We start from the raw sequence: 24,660 nt of genomic DNA on the forward strand, positions 1-24,660 counted from the left end.
TGAATCACCACTTCAAACAATAGAGTAAAACTCTGAACGAAATATCCCGTCTGACTGACAGGACATTTTCTCGACACGGTGTTAGCATTGCCTGAAGGAGAGCTGGCTAATACTAATAGCAGCATGAATTTAAGCGCCAGTCAGCACGATTGCTTTAAACAGGCTAACTGGCTAGTTATGAACAATATTAGCCCGCAGTCCATTGTAGTTCACTGATATTACTCATGAGCTGCTTTAACGTCCACACGCACACAAATGCACATCGTAGTGTCCTCTTTTGCTTATTTGCTAGAAATAGAAAAATGTGATCTGGATTTCTAAAAAAAATGTTGATCGTGGATTTTATGGGATATTCAAGTGAAGTTTATAGGGGACCTAGAACCAAAAATCAAACCTGCTCCTGCTGACCCGGATACAAATGAGCCGTCGCGTTATGATGAGTAAGACACGGTCACGTCAGTTTTATCAAGATTATAAAGACAATGAAAAACACGCACACACGCAAACGCACAATTAAGCATATTTCCCACACAAAATAATTATTTTGCTTTACATTTTTTGGTGATTTTTATTATAGATTGTCATGATTGTATCTGCTTAAATTAAAGGCTATACATACTATAATACAAACAATAAAAACTATTTTAACTATGTACCATTACTATTATTTTGTGTTATTAGTGCGCACAGCAATGGACGTTTTTATTATTATTATTATTTTTTTTATTAAGAGGGAATATTTGCTTAATTGTAAATAACGTAAATGCAGATGTTAAATATTTCATTGTCTTAAAAAACTAAATGCAAATTGCTATTTATTTCTTTTGATTTTTGAGGTGAAATATGAACGATTTTTGTGACATTCATCCATCTCTACAATAAAAAAAACTATATTAACTTTATCGATCTCTCAGTGTGATAAGGGATGTAGTTCATCTTCCAGTGGTCAATGATACAGCAGCAGGCCGTTCTATATCTTAATTGTCTGTAAATTGCCTGGAGAAGCTGTTTAGACGCAGTTGTAATGCTTCAAAATAGAAATCTGCTGTCAAATGCTACTTTCAACACGAATTTGGCTTTGGGGGTTGAGTCAGAAAAGAAACCGATCATCTTTTTGACCCCGTTTTTTTCTTTCTCTACGCCAGCAGGATGACTGAGCCAGCCTGTTTCCCCAAACATATTCCATTTTAATCAATTTGCTATTTCATCAGTGGCCTGTGCTCGCTATTATCCCCATACACACCATTTTTGGCCTACAGAAAGCGCTGGCAGTGGGAGGCTGGGAGAAATATGGATTAACTGGGCAAATCAAATATCCTCTAACCACAAATGACTCTTTCATTGGTTAATGCCTCAAGGCTGTTTTCCTTCTTCCTAGATTTTGCTCTCCATGGCAACATTGCAATTGCTTTTGCAGAAAACCAAGAGTGTGCGTGTTTAGTAGCGAACAAGTTCACACTAAATCAAGTTTGATTGGGCCAACATGTTTTAGGGTCGTGAGATGAGGTGCTCTATTTAACCGCACTTCTCTATGGCGATCACATTTCCCAGCGCCATTGGATCAGTCGAGATATCCGATATTAATGTTCTTTAAATGAGTCGTTTATATAACTGAATATATGTCTATCTGCCGCATGACTCACTGGTTAATCATTCCTGTTTATTGTTTTAACAAATTATATCTCTTTAATTCCACCACAATGTCCTACTTGTTGCACGCAAAAGCTAAATTATAGCGTTCATTAGCTGACTTCACCTGCTACCTACCAAAGCTTCATATTACATTACAAAACAAGATCAAATAGTCATCAATGCACAAAGATCTCCAGATCGACTCACTTTATAGCATGTAATGCGGGCAAGCTGTCGGTTACACAACTAGCATGAAATGGTGAGGTATGAAAAGCGCTGTACCTTTTATATAAGTCTTTCCGCCTCTGTCTCAGCCCAGCACAGACAAAAATTGTGAAACACTGAGACGTTTTTGTATGAATTTCAATGGTGAAAGTGCCTTAGCTGGTCTGTCTAGATAGGACAGCAGAAGGAAAAAATAATAGACCGTAACACCCCCTATTGAATATGATTCCAGCTTTAAAGGATACACAGCTAAGCTATGAATGAGAGTCTATTATGGCTCACGGAGAAGGTAGATGAAATGGGAGATGTGCAACCTTAAATATCTCCTGCGTCACCTGAAATGTCCTGAATTCGATGAGATACTGTCTTATATCAGTTGAAAAGCCAGATGCTTCTAAAAAAAGCAGCAACATCACTGGTTACTATAGCAACAGAGACTTGAGCATGAAATACAAAAGACCTTTGTGAATGGATGCCTGAGCCTTGAAGGTTCAAGGGTTCAAAAGTCATCGCCATGGGAAAGCAGACCCATGCAGTGCCAGAGCGAGTCCCTGAACTGTGACACCAACCCTCTCTTGAAACAGAGATCTATTAGAGATCCTTAATGGCCCTTATGAGACTTGGGTGCGGGGGGTGAAAGGGCCCCCCTAAGTGCTCCGGTAGGTCTTTATAATGTCTTTGATAGCCCTCCTACAGATAGGACAGCTAGCGTTGGCCATTTTTTTGAGGCGGAGGCCGCAGGTGTAGCAAAGACACATGTGTCCGCAGGCGTAGATGACCGTATCCACTGTGTTTTCATAGCAGATAGAACACTCGTCCTGCCACGAGCCTGACGCAGATGGGAAAGTGGGAGATTTGGGGAGACTGATGGGCGAGTTGGGTGTTGTTCCTGCGATAGGAAAAAAACAATTATTACCATTTGCTCATTCATAATCGGAACAGATATTAAAAACAGTATATCTGAACATACAGACCTTCAGTGGAGCTGCAGAAGGCAGCAGAACAGCCACGTTCGTTGAGACTGGGCTCTGGACTTCCACCGCACAGGCCTGAGGGCGAGAGGGGGGAGGCAGAGGGCGAGCCGGGGCTGGATGGGTCACGAGCATCACCCAAGAAAGTGGAGCCTGAAAATGCACATAGTATATTAACAGGTGAGATTTTTTATGTGGTTCAGTTCAAAATGTAACATAACTATATGTAGTTGGTTAACATGATTAAGCTGTTCATTATGATTGTACTGGCACAAAAATTTCAGTGAAACATTATAATTCAACGTTCGACATGTGGACCTGTGCTAAATCCAAGATATTTATATTTAAATATATCGCCTATATCTGAAGCTGTTATTGTCACTCACTTCACAGAACTATATGTATAATAAAGCATAATGTATAATGGCACATGTGCTGCATTTGCGAATGTTATGGAGGTGATTGGATGTTATGGATGTGATTTTATGGAGGTGATTTTACTAATTTCAGTACATTGTTCTGGCTGCAGAAGCTTAAGATGGAATCTGAATCTGACACCTTTAAAGACCACGATGGCATGAAATTGCTAACAGATCTGACATTCAAGCAACCAAATGGGTAAGCTACCTTGCACATACAAGCATTTTAACAGCAGACATAATCTATACAGCCTGACTAAAACAGAAATAAAATTCTCTCAGTGAGAGATCACCATTAGGAACACTTATTCACTGAACTGCAAATAAATTCAACCTACTGATTGGTTGCTCATATAGCAACCGAAATATATTGTCAGCTTTGAACTAAATAGTACTTTAATTTAGATTTTTTTGTTACAATGCATGATTAAATGTGGTGTATATGATCAATTATTGGAGGGGTGGGGCCTGTTCAAGTTTTGATAGAATTGTTAATGGAATCATTAGGGAAGTCAGTAATTGAAATTTAAATCTGAAGTAGATTCATTCATTTTCTTACAATTTCCAACCTTAACAAGGGCCATGGCAAGATTTCTGGGCTTTTTTATGAAGTCTGTAGAGCTGAGACTGAATTAAATTGAACTGACCTCATTTCCAGTTTACTGGATCTTCTAATACACGTCTGTGTAAATGAGAGGGAGAATTGGCTGAATTGAAACTAACCTGACCTAAAACCCATGAATACATTATCCTCTGAGGTTAGTGTATATGTGTGTGTAGTATGCATTTACTCTAGATGAGGTCTTTGACTATATTAGTTGGGACTCAGTGGGATTCCCCAAGGTCTTGTTTTAGGTCCGTCAGTGGTTTGATTTACACGTGTGTGTTCTTTGCTCACATGTTTGCATACAGTATGCTAGTCCTACAGCATGATCCTTTATTAAGATGAAGACAGGGTGAGGGGTTATATATGAGGTGGGGTCCATTGAGCGTGATCCTTTGTGAGTCTGACATGCCATTCCACCTTCCTGTCATTCCACACATAGACATTTCATAAATCCCCTTCTCTAGGCCTCAGCAACTGGCCCTGGATCACAAGGGCCAGGACTCTTCAAGAGCATCTCTACTAGATTAACAGGGACACATGAACAGCTGAGTCTCTCTAACCTCCACCCGTAGAGGGAGAGACTTCAAAAAAACCTATTAGAGAAAGTCATGCCTCCGTAAAGCCTTTTGTCATGTGTAAAATGAGCACTATGTGCAAACATTGCAGAAAGACTTTTCTGTATTTTGAATACCAAAAGGATACTGACTACACCAGCTTGCATGGTATAAACAGTCACATTGCGCATCTGTCAAATATTTATGTTTATGATTAAGTAAAGGTGTGAGATGCATGTCTCCACATATGTCATACCTTAGGGGTCTCAAACTGAAATTACTGGTGGCTACTAGGGGCAGTCCATTGCATTTAGTGTATACTGTAAGTAAATGTCACACTTATTCATTTTAAAATATTAACATTAATTAAACAGGTGAACATTGCACTGATTTTAAAACTAGTATATTTTATATGTACAGACTGACTTTACACCAATCGTATAGTCTCTGTTACATCACTGTTAGCTCTACTTATGTCATGGAAAAACATGCATTCAATAATGCATTAATCCCCATTCACACCAAGCACAATAACGATAAAGATATAGTTCTAAAAAGCTACCTTGCATTAAATGATCAGAATCAATCCTGCTATCACATGCTTGAGAATTTAAAGTGGCAGATGCACTTCAGCTTATAATGAACATACTATATTGTTTGATGGTGGACGCAAATACAGTTATCATTATCGTTATCTGGCATGGTGTGAATGGGCCTTTACTGTAGCTAGCAGACACCTGCAATAAATTGCAGATAAACTTGGAATGGCGAGAGTCAAGAAAGTGTTTGTATTGGGTCTATTACATGCATGTGTTTGTGCATTTCATTTATTACAACTAAATTTAATTAAAGTGGTTGCAGGGCAATAAAATATAACTGACAGTTACTATATGCACACCAACAATCAATATTTGCATAATGAATTGCGATTCAGTCTTCTTCCTTGGATTTATTTCCATTCTGAATTGTGATTCTTTCGGGGTGGCTGTCTTTATTACACAGCTCCCTGTAATACTGGATTCTCTAGATCAATCATGTCATCAATCATGGATTCATGGATCTTTTTTCGCAAGTTATATTACAGATTAGTAATAATATGTTGATTAATACTGTTATATTAATTATCATCATTTACCTAAAGCCAAAACTTAAAGCCTAAGCTTACGTAAAACTTGTTTCTTTTTCAGTCTTATAAGCTCTGGTATTTCTTTCAGGTTTCCTCATATTTCAAGTCTTTATATTATATTCCCTCTCCCGTTACTGTTGAATGAGCACAATGAGACCATTTTCTAACAAGTAAATTGTTATTACAATGACGTTTTGAACCTTGAATCTTGAAAGAACAAAAACATTATGCTAAGAGGGGAAATAGGAATGAGAAATAGAGAGAAGAGATGTAAACGAGAGACATGTTCTCAAATGAATGTTCTCAAATGAAGTGTGAATCGCCCACTCTCCTCTTCACTTTCTCATTTCCTTTCCTTCACCGCATGCTAATGAGATGGGGTGAGTGCGTCGGTGGAGGGAGGGGAATGTACTTCCAGTGACACAGACATCTTGGAGAGTGCATACAAAGCTAACAGAGGTCAGAGACCACCCACACAAACTCCTGTTATACTTCCTGTTTTTAGCTGTGTATGTTTTTGTGTGCACGTACTTCATAGAGTTCAAACTTTATTGAGAGTGCATCAGTTGCAGGTGCGTGGGTGAGACCTGGAGCACTGTCTGGTGTTCTGAAAGGTTACTGGAGTCTGCTTGTATTTTTGGTATCAACAAAATTCAAGTGATTAAAATCAAATAAACAATGTCTTGAAATGAATCTTGTTGATACCAACAAAAGCAACAGAATCGGTTTTGTAAAGTTCTTAGGAGGTATATCGTCTTCTCCTCCTCTGAAATAATATTTTTTTAAAGGGGTCTAAACATGCTCCAAAACTCATTAAACTTTGCACATGTATCAAAAAAAGAGGCAAAAAAGTAGGTTTCAGAATGAGTTTCATAAGAGTTCTGGAAATTGCATGTTTTACAATGTAATGCACTCCCTCCAACATATTAATGTTGAGCGTTTGGTGAAGAGTCTGAAGTGATGATCATAGTAACCAATCACATTCATATATGTTGAGCATGTAAACACAATGGCCAGTCAGCGTTGTTTAATGTTTCCGGGACATACAGGCTTTTAAAATTTTAGTACCAACTGGTACTGAAATCGGTACTTGTGACAACACTAGTTGTAACTCAAAAGACGCAATGTCCAATCTGGTCCAAAGTCAGTCCTGGACTGAACACATGTAAAGGCCAATAACAACTTACTGTATACTCATAATGGCACCTTCTGGCAGCAGGAAGTGTGGGAAATGTAAATGACATGACACGTCCCTCCTTTATTTACCCACGTTACACCCTTGAACAAGCTGAATGCAACACAGTTCTAGTGCAACCAAATTCCTACACCGACTCTCTAGTTGGATACCCTATTTCACTAGTGGTCCTTTATGACAAGTTTCAGATGACCAATTTTAAATGTGAACCATTCCCTATTTTGATCTAAACTGTTGGTGTGAAAACACCCAAAGGTTTTTTTTTACGTCAGACTAACACATTGAGATACTGTAACACAGAACTACAGATTTGGTATGCTTACCTAGAATCCTTAGCTGCGTCACAGCACCATGCAGTCCAAAGAACATCCAGAGAGGTCGTGAGTTGTCCACACACACCTGCATCCCCACATTGTTGCCGTTATGACTGAGAATGACTTCCCCTTCCTGTGTGACCAGGAAACCCAGGATATCGCCACTCTGCAAAGCAGTGGGCACCCTGCACACTGCCCAGAATTCCTTACGGTCCACCAGCGCCTCAGGATTGTAAGGGAGGTCGCTAGGGCGAAGCACTGCTGGATCACATGACGTCACACCATATGAGAGAGACCCAGATCGAGCAGGGCTGGACTTAATGACTTTGATGAAGATAGTTTCGCCAATTCGTAGTGGGCGATCTGTGAAGACCAGCGTGCGTTCTTCACGGTTGTGTTCAGATCGGGCCACCGTCTGTTCATTAAGGGTTTTGATGTGGGCACCTCGGAGCTGGTGGAATCGTAGGTCACATTCCAAGGTGTGAGGAAGCAGTGATGACTGCTGGGAGTTCATGGAATTTTGAGGAATGGGACAGGCGACGGGGGCGGGTGGGAGCCGAAGTCTGGCATCATCTTGTTGCAGGTTAAGATCACAAAGACTGACGGACAGGCGGGAGGTGTCTGCTTCACGTCGTAATGAGGTGGATCCACGCACTGTGGTGAAGGATCGTGGGCGGAGAAGGTCTGGAGGGACCACTTCACTGTCTGTGGGACAGAGGTCGGATACATAGTTAGCTATCAATTGTCAGATTAGCATTTTGTATTACACAGTATGATTTTATTGATCCTAGATTTCGACAACTGTTGGGTGGTTAATCAGCCCCAGAGATTTAAATATCTATCTCCAATTATGCCACACTACTGGGCCCTGGCTCATCTGTTTTCGATGGTTCTCTGTTGAGTAAACCAGCATATGTTTTAAAGCATGGCAACTAGTTTGTGCTGGTCCTTTGTTGGTCCTTAGCTTGTTTAATTAAGTTGGTCATGTGCTTGTCCTAAGTGGCTAGCTCTCACTCACTCTATAATCAGAGTTCAAAGTGAGTTCAAGACAGCTAGCATACATTTAACATATTGCTATTTTACATGAGCACTATAGTTGTTTCCAAAATGGCGTCCAGGGAGTGTCTCTTTACATTCTTTACCATTTATACCAGATACTCATTGGCCGCCAGGAATAGAACTTTATAGTAATGTAATAGTAGGCTAGCATAGTACTATAAGCACAACATACCCACTGCTCCTCGCCCGTCTGCCAAAAATAGTCCAAAATATGAATGAAATGCTGTGCTAGCGAAGTGTTTTGCGTACACTAAATTTATTTCCCCACTCCTAGTAGCTTAAAATAGTGTATTACAGTAGTTTAGAGGTAGGCTTAGTTTATCATAGCTCAGCACTCAAACAAGCTGAAGGCTGTCATTCCCCCTTTTGTAACTGATAGCCCCGCTGGAGTGTGCCCTGTATTTAGACCTCATCTGTGCATTCGAAGACTGTCAGACCCCAGACAAAAATATTAGCACTAAAAGCAGCCTGCCGCTGCTAATTAGCTTGTTAAAATTAGCTTTTCCTCCTAAGAGCCACACCTTTGATATTTTTTTAACGAGAGGGAGGAGATTATTTAGCCTCCCCTGTAAAATGGATGCTATATTTAACCTATACATCTGCATCATAAATATATATGCATATATATATAATTTTTATTAAAAAGTAAAATTTTGTACACACATTCATATCCATGTGTATAGGAACAGTTTTTTAACCATAAAAAATATTTCACATATACATAGATATACATATACACATATACATATATATACACACACATACATATTTAGGTCCAGGCCTCCTGATAAGAGGTTTGGAGATTGTATGATTTTTTTTTTTTTTTGATATCGGCCCTGTGCAATATTTGTTTAGCATCCTCACAGCAGTGCTGGTTTGAACGAGAGAAAGAGATGGTTACACACAGAAGGAAATGACCAGAAGATAAAAAAGGAGGTGGAGGTCAAGAAGTATGATAGATGGAGATAAAAGGAAAGTGAGAGGCTTTACCTCCAGAGCACCTCTCTCTTTTTCTGTCTCTCTTTCTCTTCCTGTGTCTGTCTCTATATATCAACAATGACCCGCAGAGACTGTTGATTAGCTCTCTTCTCAGATAAACCCTCTTAGACCCATTACAGTATGTGTGAGTGGTTCAGCAAACAACAGTGAAAGAGAAAAAGCAGTTCTCTAACTCTCTATATTTAGTTCTATAAGGACTTAACTCTTTTAATCAGGATGAAGGATGCAAGATGGTTTGCTTAGAGATTAATCCTTAAAATACAAGACGAACAGGTCAGCAAATGACTTATTCCCTAATAATACGCAAAGCTACTGAGCAAACAGAATGAAGCAATATCTGTGACACAACTGTTTTTCTTTCTACCCTTCAGAAAAAGAGTCAATAAGGGATTAGAATTACATGTATCACTGAAGCATTGAAATACTTGCATAATACAGCTAGGGTAAGTAAATTAAAAAAAAGTTTAAGTGAAATACGGACTATTATGTTTAAGTAATGTTGCTAAAACTTTCTTAACCTTTATTTGTGCAACTTTGAACTTGTATGCATATATATATATATATATATATATATATATATATATATATATATATATATATATATATATATATATATATATCTCACAACAGATACCACGGATTTCCATTGGTAATGCTTTGCAGTTATGTTAACTTTATGCTTTATATCATTAACTGTTTTTACAGTGTTTATTAATTGACGTAATTATCTAATATAACTAAATATGAAATGTTAATGTATTCGTATATGTAGAAATATATACTCTAAAAGTAATGTAAATCACCTTTTCATGTTAGCTATTAGATTAATTTTAACTCAGAAGTTCTTTTTGTAAAGAATATCCTCTTCATTTTCCGCTCCTCCTACTTGTGATTGCGGTGTTGCAGTTTGTATATTGAATATATACATCTTCCATTTGTCAGCACTCAGACTTATGACTTTCAGATCTCGATATAATAAATAAATGAATATAATTACATAGTCATTGATTTGCATACAGTACAAAAACATCTGTCTGCTGCATGAGGTGCTCTAAACTGCAGATCAGTGTCCCAACAAAAGGACTTAATTTTCCTTATTGATCCATTAAAAACAATTTCTAAGTGCTTCAAAGTGTCTTCTGTGGTAGTCTGTGCTAATTAGCGAAATATTAAACACTTCTAAGCAGAGCGTGGGGATGGCCCAAGGGCACTAACTCTATACAACTACAAAATTATTAAAGGCGAGATGGAGATAAATTTAAACCTGTTACAGTCATTTATGGGCAAGAAGAAAAAAAGTCACCGGAGATAATGAAGACATAATTAAAGCAGCATCATACTCATCATGCAAATTCAAGTTGCAAATTTTAAAACAAATATCCTACTGGTACCCTCTGAGAATTTAAAAAGAATAACTCACCCAATTACAAAAGTTTTTGCTTTTATTTATGTTGATCCAAATCAACCTATTTACTTCCAAAGAGATGGGTTCTGAAAAATGTCCACACTGTTTTTTTAATCATTTAACAAAATAATTTGATGCAGCGCTGTCAAGTTCTTTGCCTTTAGCCATACAGTAGCTTCCAAATTGTACTGTTAATTGCATATATTCAGACTTGCCACAAAACGGAATTGATGATGCTGACTGAGAAAGGCTTTTAGGGTGCCTTTTTTCAATCCACAACCAGCTTATCCATTGTTTATCCATTATTAATGGCTAGCTTTAAAGTGGTTCCCAATCCCGATCCTGGAGTCTCTTTAATGAAACACATCCCATTCAATTGATCAGCTGATCACTTAAAGATCTGAAATTGCTGTATCAGATGAGTGAGACATCCAAAATATGAACTGTTGAGATCCAGGACCAGCATGGACATTGAACAAAACATCTTTCGTAGTGTTTGGGATCAACATGAGGGTGGGTAAATGATGACAGCATTTCTCATTTTGGATGTACTGACACAGTTAAAATGGACACACACAGCTGAACCAGCCCAGTTGGATTGGCCAGAGAAGCAGGTAATGACATCACCACAGGACGTCTGGCTGGACTGTGTCTCTTAGATCAGGCTCATTAGAGTAAAGCCATGCTGTAAATAGGATAAATCCAGGCTTCAGTGTCCCACACTGCCCTAGACCTGAAGGCACTGACGCAAGCCTAGAATCTAGTTTGAACAGACATGATGCTTCTCTCTGGATAAATCACATTACAGAAAAAAGGAAGTGGACAGCGAAACGAATGGTTGACAAGAGATGAGATAGAAAAACGTGCACAAAACATATACTGGATGCTTTTGGATGGATGTTATCAATCTATTCCTATGTTTTCCATTGCTGTCTCTCTCTCGTTTTCGCATCCCTATCTTATCACGCTCCTATATTGTTTTTTCTCAATCTTAATGGGATCATAGTACAGCGGGATCTGAATTCTGTCTGATAACCGTGGAAATAACACCTCAGATGTGTAAAGTAGACACTTTCAGACAGAAATACATTGATGTGATCAGTTCTACAGCGACGTCTACATTTACACAGCCATTGTTTGGTATGGATAATCATATTTACTAAAATATATGACTTGAATTGTTCCACTCATACAATAGCTAGTTGTTTGAATACTGTCTGAATGAATAAATAAAGTCAAACCCTTTTCGGTTCTCTTAAATGTCATCAAAGATGACATTCACACAGGGTTTTTTATAGTTTGTAGTTTGTGTTTTATTTTCAATTTGTCTAATTAGATTAGTCTAAAAATGGCTATAAAATGGATTCATGAAAATATGTTTTAGTCTACCTGGTCTCATGGTATAAATGCACCTTGGTGCGGACACAATACGTGCCAGGAAGTACATATCACTGCAGTTTCTAAAAGAAATAAACACTAGTGGCAGTAAAACTTTCCACACAAATTCACAGATTTTTAATTAATAAAGCATAAATTACGCCCAATTACTTACACAATATTATGTAATGGCTCCAAAACAATATTAATGTGCAGGGATATTTGAAAACGGATGCTTTTGTACATTAGCGTCACATATTTTTTGAGACCAATTTAGTTTTAGTATAGTTTTTTTTCCATTTTTAAAAATGTATTTATTTAACTTTTGTGAACAGACAATTAATATATAACATCAGCTTGCAGAAACACATAGCACAGAATATTAGAAGATAAGTTCCTGAGCCTAGTGGTCAATGCTGTTTTTATGAAGCCGAGACACAAATTGTCTTTGTCAGTCATGACAGGACGTCTGATCAAGCTGACTTAAATCTGTCTGCTTTGAACATTCGTCAACAGACTCTTCAAAAAAGGTGTTACAACGCCTGAAGGTTTGCTTAGAGTTTCTGTTTGATATTCTCCATTTTGGAGAACAAGTGAGTGCTAATTACTCAGAGGACTCACTGGACTCAGTAGACTCTGAGGGAGCACGGACATTAACTGCACGCTTGGAGTGGAAAGCTTAAAGTAAAGGCGATGGGAAAAACCAAGGGAGGGGCAAAGACGAGAGTGTTCGTGCCAAGATGTCTGTGACCGGTGGCAGCTGCTGCCCCTCTAATTACCCTGCACCTGCTTCGCTGCCAATCCTCACATTTCCTTTGTCTTATTGGCAGCTTTCACACAAGCCCCGGCTACTCTGCAATGTGACTGGCTGAGACCAGATTCTAATCTCTTTGAAAGTATAAATCTCTATAAAAAAGAAGACATGAATCCAGGCTTGCGTATTAATGCCTCACTTTAGTGATGGGACGCAGCTGCACTGACCAAAAGCAAACACCCATTTTGATTGTCCTTTTTTTTTTTAATTTAGCACCAGGCTCCAGCACCTGTTGGGCTAAACACAAAAGGCAACGGAAAATAAGCAGATGAGGTTTCTGATAAACAAAAGCGGCTCTTGGTTCAGTCAGAAAGAGCCTGGATGGGAATGAAATGCCCAAAAATGGAAGTGCACGTTCTTTGCTTTTGTTTTACTTTGAGGCACTGTACAAGGTTGTTCTTTTTGATTTTTCATTTCCTTTTTTGCTGTCTTATCTTTTACTATACAAGTAACTGTCGATTTTTTGCCTGTACCATTTTCCCATTTTAATGAAAGGAAAGTTTTAGTTCTTTCTTACAATGCTCAAGATCCCAGTTTGTTAGACATTCAATGTGAAGAAAAAAAATGGAAGAGATCGTGGGGCCCGCAGGGCAGTGTGATGCTGATGCATATGGTACATGTAAGTGTGTGTTTGTGTGCCTTTGAGGGAAACAGTAGGGGGAGACAGGAGAGGTTTTAGTAAGCCTGTTGGCTATATGCCATGCTTGGCTGTTGGGTTTCTTTGTTTGAAATAATGGCCACACAGGCAACACGTGGACCCATTGACAAATGATCTCTGGGTCACAAACCTCCTTCACTGAGGTCATTTCTCACTTTCTCTCTCTGAAACACACACACGTACACAGCCAAGTACACTCAGAAAGCCGCAAAAGACCCTCTGTGTGGATCATATCCAAATGTTAGTCAGACCAACCATGGTTTCCTTGCCTCATGTCACGGATGAAGTCAACACGCAATCCAATTTGACCTATTTACTTTTATAGTCCACAATTCCATTGGTGAAGCTAATTCTGATACTTGATAATAAATGATCCTGTTTTCTGGATCTTAAGAAATCACACTAACTACTTCAAACCACAAAAAGTAAAAATACCAAGCTGTTGATTATAAACCCATTATGTCATTATCTTCCATGCTGTAATGTTCACTTGTTTTCCGTAACAACATGCACAGTCTGAGGCTTTTTTCATTTGTACCACCCATTTAATTTAACCCAGCAGATTGGAGACATACTGAAATTTTGCACTGTGACTCTGACCCAGGAAACACGAGAAGGTCTGTGTAGTCCTAAATATGTGGATGTTTATCTAGCAGTCTATAAACTGATGTTTGCCCATAACTCCCTCAAAGAGGCCCTGAAGAGCTCTGCCTATATATAAGACAGCCACACCTTATCTCAGCAGCACTGTCCATGTTTGGATGTCCAGAGGCCTTGGCATGAGCAAAATGAAGGAAAAGGGGAGTTCTAAGTTTGGAGAAGGGATACAAGGACACTTAACAGCAGGAAAAGGAAGGTGTTCTGTTTTGGGATGGGTCACGCTACGCTTTCCCGCCACCTTGAGCACTCTTCCCAGAACTTCCTGTGATGGTTCGAGCTCTTAAAAGCAGAACCTGACCTCTTGACAAGCGTTTCTTTACATTTTTTCCCCTTCTTTGTACTCAAAGCATGAAATACTTTCAAATAGCCAAATGGTACAACATCTGTTGTTCTAATTTCTTTAATTTGTTCCACCCCAAAGCAGTTGGCCAGCCAAACAAATGCAATTACTACTGTTAATACCCATTATGTGAGCTAGCACAGAAACAACCCATCAGTCTCACTAATTCACTCTTTCTGGTTGAATTGGTTAAATAGTCCATATTTAAGATATTATTTTTGGAGGATTATTCTTTCAGCGGGGGACTTTCAATTAGGTTTATTAGCCTGGAATGGCCCACTGTAGCCAAGTCAAACTTGCCTGTCAATCAAATAAATCAAGAAAATCTGTATAATCTGCATGTTTCTTTTAAAGAAGTGGTCCATGTAAGTTGCTTTCATTCTTTTTATGATATTGAACACTGAGCCTATTTAATACGACAAAACAATAGATATTGCTGTGATACTAAAGTTACATTGATACAAATGTCCAAAAATCAAATCAAAGCAGAAGAAAGCCCTGTTTATCTACTCTCTACCCCGGAACATGAAAGGAAATGTAGTGCAGCTTTCTATTTTTTCTGGTTTCAATATTAAATCAAAACTTATAAACATGATGCATACACACCTATTTGTAAATCTAAACAGAAATGCATTCATAGAATTCCATTTAGGCTGTAATTTACTTTTCTTGTAGCCAAATTGCATTCAGCACCACAAGGGCCCAGTTGTACAGTAATGGTAGAGAAGCCAGATGCTACGCTCTAGCTACATAGTCCAGATGTTTGACAAGCTATTTGAAATCCCATTAGGAGCTGCTCTGGATGTGCATATAGAGAGTGTTTTCTTTCACTAGATTACTTGGACACTGGAAGCACAAAGGCTTTAAGTTAAACAATAGAGGCATGAAATGTACCATGGCACCCCCAACACGAGCCATTAAGTCTATCTGTTTGAGTCATGAGATAAAGATGGCTGACACACAGGATGAAGTATGTAGTCTGTAAAATATTCATTGTATATATTCAGTACCAGATTTAGTCTGCTATGAGTTCTACTGACTTTAGTCTTGTTAGTCACTTCTATGTAATACTCTACTGTATGTAATACTACAAACGATACTTTGTGCTAGCCCACCATCATCCAGCAGGATTTCCAGTTTATGCAGTATAGTATATCAAACCCACACATTGTACACACTGGAGGTTATATACCATAACCAGTGATGATCCTCTTGCAAAATAAAAAAAGATGAGCCAAACGGATTAAAGTAAACTATGTCAACGACTGTTTTTGTCAGCTAAATTTCAAAAAGGATGCAAATTCTGAAATTGTGCCATTATATTATATTTTTTATAAATTGGTGCTTAATACGTTTGTCGATTGGCGTTTGCTGCATTTAGCCTGATCAGTATTTCAGAAGAGGGTTACTGAGGGCAAGGTTATTTATTAAACAACATTCCAGCCCCACTGCATTTCCAAATGCCTCAAGGGACGATTTCATTTCATCAATATATTCTAGAACCCTGAAAACGACTCCACGCTAGCAAGGTTCAAGGTCCAGCAAGACTCTAATCACATACTAGAAAGAAGCCCGCAGGATTGTGGTGGTATCACCTCCTAGCTGCAGGAGCGATAAAGAGTGTTGAGGAGCGGATATCACAGGAGAAAGGGAAGTTGGACAGACAGGAGATCAGAGTGAGTGAATGGTTGCCTCTAAGGAAGGAATGAGTATTTACATGGAGGAGGCTGATTTACTGCTCATGGCTATATTTTTCCCTGTCAGAGTTTTATTAGTGATGGAGAGAATTTTAACACCATTCAGAAGCCAGGAGACAGTGTGTCAGTGTCACTGCTTATTTTAAAATGACTGCAAGAGCCTTCTGTCAAAGGTGAAACATGTAATTTCTGCACTGCTAGTGTCACAAAATGGAATTGCAAAAATAAGGTTATTAAATATGTTTCCCTAGACCCCTGTTATTGCTGGTTACACAAATAATCATCCCCAAATATTTATATATATATATATATATATATATATATATATATATATATATATATATATATATATATATAATTTATTATGATGTTTTATTTACAAATTAATGTGTAAAATTGTTGAAACATCATGTTTACAGTCTGTGTGTGTTCTCCAAACTAACTGTATTTGAACTATTTCTCAAGACTATGCTAAATCATAAATTAATCATAGCGCTATCAATCACCCACTCTTGACTGTTTATGAGTTATGGTGGATTAATTAAATGTCAACTTGAAGACTATCCTGAAATGCATCTCTGGCAACCGTAGCATCAACGTTTCAGCAATGCATTCTCATACACACCAGCATAATAAGCATGTTATGCTGGTACCTGAAATGATCTCAATCGTTAGTGAAAGCTGTGTCGTTAGTGTGGGTGTGTGCGTTTGTTATTGTGTACAGTGTAATCATTTGTATGCGTGTGTGTGTGTTTCAGGCTCACAGGTGCATGAGAAAATTTCATCGTGTATTTAAGCCCCAGGCACTCAAAGCACCGTTTCACAAGATAAGAACGCCTAGAATTACAAAGGAAATTTTATGGCATCTGTACAAACGGGCCATAGAACGTTCAAATTCATCTCAAACCTCATTCTGTTAATGGTTTACAAATGGTTCCACCAATTTAGACCAGTTTTTCCATCCCCAATCAAAGCTGTATTTATCTAGCGCATGAATTTAGAAAAACAGGAAAGCATTTCTTTAAGATTAACATGCATTCGCAACCTGTTTTTCTTCTCTAATGCTACATTTCTGAGTGAGAAATTATATTCAATGAGAAATATGTAGGTCGGGACTTTTATCCATTGGGATTTCCATCCTTCGAGAAAAGTGGGCGTTCTAGACCCGATTTTGAATCTGCGTTGGATTGTGTAGGCCTACCCCCTCTCGAAACACTGCTGGAAGCCACTTTTAACTGGGACGTGGTGTCTGAATGTCAAGTTCACACTCAAGAACATCGCAATATATCCCAATGTCAATGCTTTTTTTCTTATTTGTCAACAATTTCTTCATTCGTTAATTACATTAACATTAGCCAGAATAGATTAAATTATTTAGAAATTAAGCAACCTAAAGCAAAGAACTAAATCTTTATTTATTAATGTATCCATTCAATAATTCATTCGTAACATGAATAGTTTACAACAAGACCGACGCGGTGTATTAATAAAGTAAATACTATACAGGGTCAGCTCTTGATTCCTCAGGCTTTGCCTACTGTCACTAACAAGTTCCTTCCCACGTCCTGTAAATAAAGGCATTTCATGTCAGCCCACAGGAAATTGAGACTCAAATGTGATTGTTTCAGTTCTGGCATCAGCACTCCAGGAGCAACGTTTGATGGAAATACAGGAAGAGCTCCTTTGATCTTTCTCTGCAGGCTCTATGCACACTTACAAACCCTTCTGGGAAGAGAAAATGTGACATACTGCTGGGAGGTGAAAAGAGCTCACACACACACACACGCGCTCACACGGATGACTAGTTTGCGTTTTAATGTTTGTTCAATGTTTATGTCGCAAAAAATTGTGCATACTGCCACGATAGGCAGCGAGATACTGCACAGGTCTCACACTCACACACACACACGTTCTTTGGTTTCTGCATGGCAGTAGGCCATCGAAGAACTTAGGTTCAGCAGCGCATGTCAATGCTGTCCTTCGTGAAGCAAAGGTACAGATAAAGTTACTCACACACGTAACGAGACACATCCCACACAGTGGACAGATAGCAGACAGAGAGGCTGCCGTCAATTGCCACAGAGCTCAATTAGGATAAATGGAGCTATCTCTGGTGTATGTGACCTGGTTCTATAATTAACCCTGGGGGATGACAGCATTAAAGCCTCCTGCATGTATGCGTGTGAGATGTGAATGTGTCGCCTCTTACTGCCAAACCCCCCCTTCCATGCACAAACACTCGTACACTCGGCGGTACATCAAAGCATGGAGTATGGTATGTTCTGCTCATGACAATGTTGACTGTGATTATATACAGCGATACATCTAGACCACTGCCTTCAAGTTTAAGCTCTCTGATTTACTGTGTGTTTGGAGCAAGAGCTATTCTTGATCATACGCTTACATAAACAGTAAAAATAAAGTTTTTAAGATAAGTTAATAATGACTCGCACGTTACCTAATTGGGGGAAATGCAATCTAGTTCACGAAATTGGTCTGAATAAATTGTTCAAAACTCGGATTGATCCAGTTCTCTGGTTCTTTTGAAGTTTAAGAGTAGCCTATTTTGCTTAATTGAATTGAAAAAAACACTGTACAAATGTTAGCTAAAACTGTTGTGCAAACAATTTTTAGGCACCTAATTGCATAAAACAGTGTCTAATTTTCACCATTCCTTGAAAAATGTTTCAGTAAAACTGACTGTTAGGTAAACTGTTAAAATTCTATGTAAATGATCATTTATGCTGCAAACTGAGTTCTTCCAATTTAAAAACAAAGCTAGAGGTAAAAACACTACTTCAGCCATTCATTTTTATAGTGCGTTAGAGCAGAACATTTCGACTTGGCACGAACTGGCTTAACTGCTGTATGCAGACAGTTATTTTTCTCACCCAGCAGTTGCACTCCTCTGGTCAGACCGTAGACATCGATGAGAGCCCACAGTGGCTCTGTGGTCCGAACGCCACTGAAGAACAGCATGGGGCTGGAGTCGTTGATGCGGTAAAATACTCTCCCCTTCTTATCCACCCAGAAGGAAATGAGGTTTCCTTCGTTTGCAAACTCTTCTGGTAGGGCCTTGGCCCAGAAGCCGTTCTGGGATACCAGGTCAGGGCAGGCGTATTTGGGCAGGCTGTCGGGATTGATTCTAGATGGGTCCTTAGAAGTAAAGCCCAGGCGGAGAGCACCACTCCAGCAGCACTGCTTTTTAGTTATCTAAATATAGGAAAAATGTCTCTGTTATCATTACAACATTAGACAGTGATCTTTATGGGCCATTAAATAGCATAGAATGTTTACTCTAAGAAATATTAATATGCACCTTTTTGGGGTTTATAAGATAGAAAACTGTTTAAAAAGTATGGTTTTGATTTCTTGTTGTAATACGGTGTATAAAATATGGGACATGTATTAGAAGTTACTTTTTAATGGCCACTAGCAACGAGATAACTATTTTTTGTAAATGCAAAGTTCTGTCATGAATCTCTAGATGATGCAGGCTGACAGGTTTAAACTCAATATGATATAATCAAATTATTTGCATGGCACACCTGACTGGTTTCTTTCACATTAGCAGCCAATGAGGTTGCTGCTCAGCATTTAAGTACTTGACTAGTGCTTGCTGTAGCAGTTTCAGTGCGTGCTTCAGAAACCCTCCACCTGCCCCAGCTCCACTTGTTTAGATGTGCTACGGGGTGATTTCATGTATGTTTCGTATGGACGTTATTTCATACATGTGCAGCAGCAGCAGCAGCATGGCGGATCTATTGAGCAAAAACTAAAAACATGACCGCTGCCATATATTTTACAACACTAAAGCTCTCTGAGAGATGTCATGACAGAACTTTTTTTGTTTACCAAACACATAATTCTTCATCCGCATTCATTTTAATCTCATTTCTGTTTTGGGCAAACAACTGGGATTTTAATTTGCATTTCTTTTGTGCTTTTCTTTCCTGTGGGCTGAAGCAAGTTTCCACTTCATTTCTATAAAACCTTGTGATTCGCTTCAACTTAATTCTATCAAAATTGGACTTGTCTTTCCTATTGTAGCAGTGCTGAAGGCCAAACAAGGGGCATGTTGTGTGATGGTCATAAATGGTTGAGCGTAGAGGACAATTGAGGGGGATGTATGAGGTAGCCGTGTGGTGTGTTTGGAGTAGAGAAGCTCTGTTTTATTTGATTTACAGTAACTCCAGGAATGAGCACTACAAACATTTCAAGAACACAATGACTTATATCACAGCGGCTCTGCGCTGCTGAGAACATCAGGGTTAAGACTTGACTAACGAGTGAGTATAAAAACAAAGCGATCTGTTAGTGCTGGTTGAATAACTGGTCGGGCTAGATCGTACGCCATAAGAGCATTTATTTTGAATTGGATTTTATTTTGACCTTGCGCAACTTCTTTATGATTATGTTTTTAATATATAGCAACAGGAACAAACTAAGAAGGACAGAGAAGGCGAAAACCCATTTTCCTCAGCCTAAAGTGTACTTGGGTTTTTTACGCACATCCTAGTCTATGACAAGACAGATGAATATTTGTAACACAACGTCGTCTTTGCTGTAGCAGACCTTCAGAGGTATTCATATCCGCCTGTGTTTATCGTCCACTTGAGTATTCCCCGACTCACCATCCCCCCTATTATCCCACTCTTCCCAAATATTCAACATGCCCTAGATTCATCTACTCCTTTCCTTGTTCCTACCTTTAAGCGTACTTGCTCATAAAGAGCAATGGGCCGGTTGCTGAAAGTGATGGCGTTGCAGAAGCTGGCCTGCCTTTTGACGCTCCTTTGTGCTAGATCCATGACGATCTGAGAGCCTTTAGCGTTGGGGTGGAAGAGAAGGGGGCTCACGGGGACACCTCCGCACGGATGCAAGGGTAAACAGCGTTTGGGTTTGTGGTGGCATCGGTGAGCTGTTGAAGGGAACGGTCCACCCAGAGAGTCTAGGAGAGAGAAAGAAAGACTGATTTATAAAACATGATCCGCCAAAAGTTCAGCTGATCATTTTAATGAATCTAAAAATACATAATGGTGTGAAAATAAGTCTTCTCTGTGCTATAATCGTGTTTAAAACCTTAGCTTGGTATGACTAAGCCTGGCCTTTACTTTCAAATCAATGAACCGCATAAAACAGCATCAGCCCTTGCATGGTGAGATTTGTCTGACCCCATTTCACGCAGCATTTGTGTACAGCATTTTCATTGGACAAAGTGATTTTTAGCTTTGTAGATAAATCTAATTCGCTTTTCCCAACAGGCTGTACTGAACTGTACTGAAGCATAAAATGCTTCAGCGTTTTATTGCGATGTGTTTATGAATCATACAGTATGTTGCACTGCAGATTTGTCTTTGCTTGTAGTCACGTAATGGAAAATTGTGTTGACTGATTGTCAATGTATTAATTCATAACAGTCTTTTCTCTCACTTACAAGCCCACAAGGTTTTGTGTGTGCGAAGCTCCACGCCTGAAAAGAGGTGCGCTTTCATGCTAATCTGAGCCTTACATTTTACAGCGCACATATGCAACAGGAATGATTTACATGACACAGCCCAACAAAAGATGTGAATGTTTTTTAATTATACACCCACGTGCCAAAACAATAGAGCTTTCCACCCTAATGCACCCATCTCTCTACATGTTATAACTGAAAATGCAGTCAGTCATTTTAATCTATCTTCTTTCATACAATCTATAAAACTGTCACTCTGTCACGCTATACCAAATTGTGTCCATAGATCTGAATTGCCTCCATAGTTGAGATTCCATAATTTACTCTTTTTATCGATCGTATATATGATCTATATATGTCTTTCTGATTCTACTATCTATCTTACTGTCATGCTATTTATCAATCACGTAAGCTTAGACTGCTGTCACTTTAAGAGCCGACCGGATCGTATGTTTTCTTTCCCAGCTGTTTGCTTTCACAAGGCATAAATCACTGTGTTGACAAGGATACTTGAAAATACGGGCAAAAATAACATTTAATACACCTGCAAACTATGAGGTATCTCATCTTTGGTATCTCACTTATTATCAACCGCAATGCTTAAAATCACATGCAAGCAATACGTTTTTGTGACCACGTAGCATAGCAACGGCATGTGAATGTGTAAACAAAATCTCTCTATAGTCCAAAATCTCTTCCGGTTGACAACCAATATTTCGCCCCAACCCTAGAGCACACATAGTAACATTAAGAGCGGACATACTGTAATGCGTGTATATAGCCAGAGTGATGATTTCTGCCCTTTTGATCTAACAGAAGGTAAATATCTCTTTTAAAGGCACAGTAATTTAGTTTTGGTTCAGCTGGGACAATGTCATCCATGAGCAGTTTCAACTCTATGGCTATGCTCTCTGCATTCATTCATGTCCAACATTCACCCAGTTGGCAAGGGGCTCCTTTAATAAGATAACACACCCTCACAGGTCTGTAATGGCACAGTTGGAGGAGCATTCAGTGATGACACCAGTCCTCTCAGCTATTGTGGCTCCCTTGTAGAAGCTGATAGTGGGCAATGACATGTTTCCTGAGCAATGCAGATTAGGCTACATGTCACAAGAGAAGAGAACGAAGACTAGATGTTTCATATAATATAATATAAAAACCATCATATGACAAAATATATAAAACATTAGTTTGCCTTTGCTGTCTTTTAAGCCTTGTAAGTTGAATACATGTGTCTGTAAGTGTGTGTGTGTGTGCGTGTGTGTGTGGGCAGGTCCGTTAGCCGACGGACATTGTGTGTAACACTCATAGTCTGAGCACACTGAAATGAATGCATTAGCAAACACAAGAGCTGCAGCTGTCAGACAGAAAATGGAGGTTAAGTAGCAGCTCATGTTCCTTAGCAACGCTGCCATGGTGAGAGCGTTCCGTTTTCTGCTGATCTGAGTTCAGTGTCTGTGCTTTACCTCAGTGTGTCTGGAGAGAGAAAGATGATCCCAGATCGGTTTAATCTGCCAAATGTTTGGGGTTTTTTTTTCGGTAAATGGCGTTTTGTGTCTAAACTGGGTTTGAGGAGGAAGTTATGGCGTAAACAATGTTAAATGTTCATTCAAAACAAGGTAGATGCATTATTCAAAATAATTAAATCATAATTTAATTAAAATCAACATGAAATCTAAATTGACCTTCTTAATGTTGTTTCTGGTCTTACTGCAAATGATTCATAATATTTCAATTATAATTTAATTTCAAAATCAAAAATAACCCTATCGTCTTTCTTAATAATGTTCTCGGGGTATTGATTTAGCAAACTCATATTAAGTCCAGCTCCGTTCTTCAATATAAAACCCACTTTTTATGATGAAATCATTTCCTGGTGGATAAAATCAAGTCCCACCTCACATTTGTTCCCAGTAAAATGCAAACAGCAATTCTAACTGACTTCAGTAACTTCCTTTTGTCTAAATTTTATTATATAAGACAGACCTAGTCATAAAATGTAACAGGACATGCAGAGACATATACACACACATTTTAAGTAATAGAAGCCAGTGACATAAACGGTCTCCTAACATGCAAAAAGCAGATTCCACCCTGGGCTACCAAACACATCATAATGCTGCTATTTCTATGGTAACCACATTCTTTTTAAGGTAACCAATGGACAGAAAATGATTCTTACGTAAGTCCATCCCATAAAGAACAGCCTGAGGGGTCTGAATCAACACACTTGAGCATATGAATAATCATTAGCTCACATGGATTTAGTTTCCTATACCTACCATGTAGTAGGCTACTATTGATATTATTAATATTGTTATAATAATTCAAATGAATCAGTAATAAAATATAATATAATAAGAAATATTCTAATGATTTTTGGCATAAAAGAAATCGATAACTTTTACCCATACAATGTATTTTTGGATATTGCTATAAATACAGCCATACTTATGACTGGTTTTGTGGTATATATATATATATATTAGAATGATTTCTGAAGGATCGTGTTACACTGAATATTCTAAATTGGGAAAGATTTTAGTAAAACACACTTGTGTATATTTTATTCACTGAATTCATTTTCAATTCAAGATTTTTTTCTTGTTTCCAGCCAAAATATCCAGCCTTAAATCAAGACAAGCAAGTTTTCAGAAAAAAATCAAAGCAAGTTTTTCAGAAAAGTCAAAATGAAACAAAAAAATTTTATTTAAAAACAGAAAACAAGATTATTTTGCTTACCCCATTGGCAGATTGCTTGTTTCAAGTAAAAAAAAAAACAGTATTAGTGACTTGTTTTTTTCAAAAAAATAAGGGAAATGATTTTCTCTCAATTTTATATTTTGGCTGGAAACGAGACAAAAGCTCTTGGCAGAAAACGCTGCAGTGTTTAATTTTTTACCTTCGCACGCTCAGGTCAGGTTTAACTTCGCTGTGTGAAATAAGTTTGTCAGGTAGCTTCTATCTTTATCCTCATTACATCCTCATTACCATGCGGACGTGTTCAGGGCAGGTTCAGATGTCTGACTGTAGGTCAGAGAATGTCATGTAATGTGTAAACACCTCACCTCACATCACACACACACACACACACTCTCACGCGCTCAATGTTAAAATAAAACCGCTCGGCCGGCAGCACTCCTGGAC

General features: G+C 38.5%; 1 protein-coding gene and 1 long non-coding RNA gene across 4 annotated transcripts in view; one reads left to right on the top strand and one right to left on the bottom strand.

Annotated features, from left to right (window-relative positions):
* Positions 1 to 1,646: 1,646 nt before the first annotated feature.
* Positions 1,647 to 24,660, bottom strand: part of neurl1aa (neuralized E3 ubiquitin protein ligase 1Aa) — a 50,635-nt gene continuing 27,621 nt past the window's right edge. For all 3 annotated transcript variants that reach the window (XM_043246654.1, XM_043246671.1, XM_043246663.1), the window contains 5 exons: positions 20,762 to 21,003; positions 18,944 to 19,265; positions 7,053 to 7,748; positions 2,832 to 2,981; positions 1,647 to 2,746 (listed from right to left, as the gene is read on the bottom strand). In XM_043246654.1, coding sequence (XP_043102589.1) covers positions 2,505 to 2,746; positions 2,832 to 2,981; positions 7,053 to 7,748; positions 18,944 to 19,265; positions 20,762 to 21,003 — 1,652 coding nt within the window. In that variant the 3' untranslated portion in view covers positions 1,647 to 2,504. The remainder of the gene's footprint in view (positions 2,747 to 2,831; positions 2,982 to 7,052; positions 7,749 to 18,943; positions 19,266 to 20,761; positions 21,004 to 24,660) is intronic.
* LOC122350314 lies at positions 2,879 to 3,446 on the top strand. Its single transcript, XR_006251594.1, has 2 exons — positions 2,879 to 3,008; positions 3,358 to 3,446. It is a non-coding gene; the product is annotated as an uncharacterized LOC122350314 (long non-coding RNA).

Source organism: Puntigrus tetrazona, chromosome 1 (genome assembly GCF_018831695.1).
Source record: "Puntigrus tetrazona isolate hp1 chromosome 1, ASM1883169v1, whole genome shotgun sequence".
Lineage (NCBI taxonomy): Eukaryota > Metazoa > Chordata > Actinopteri > Cypriniformes > Cyprinidae > Puntigrus > Puntigrus tetrazona.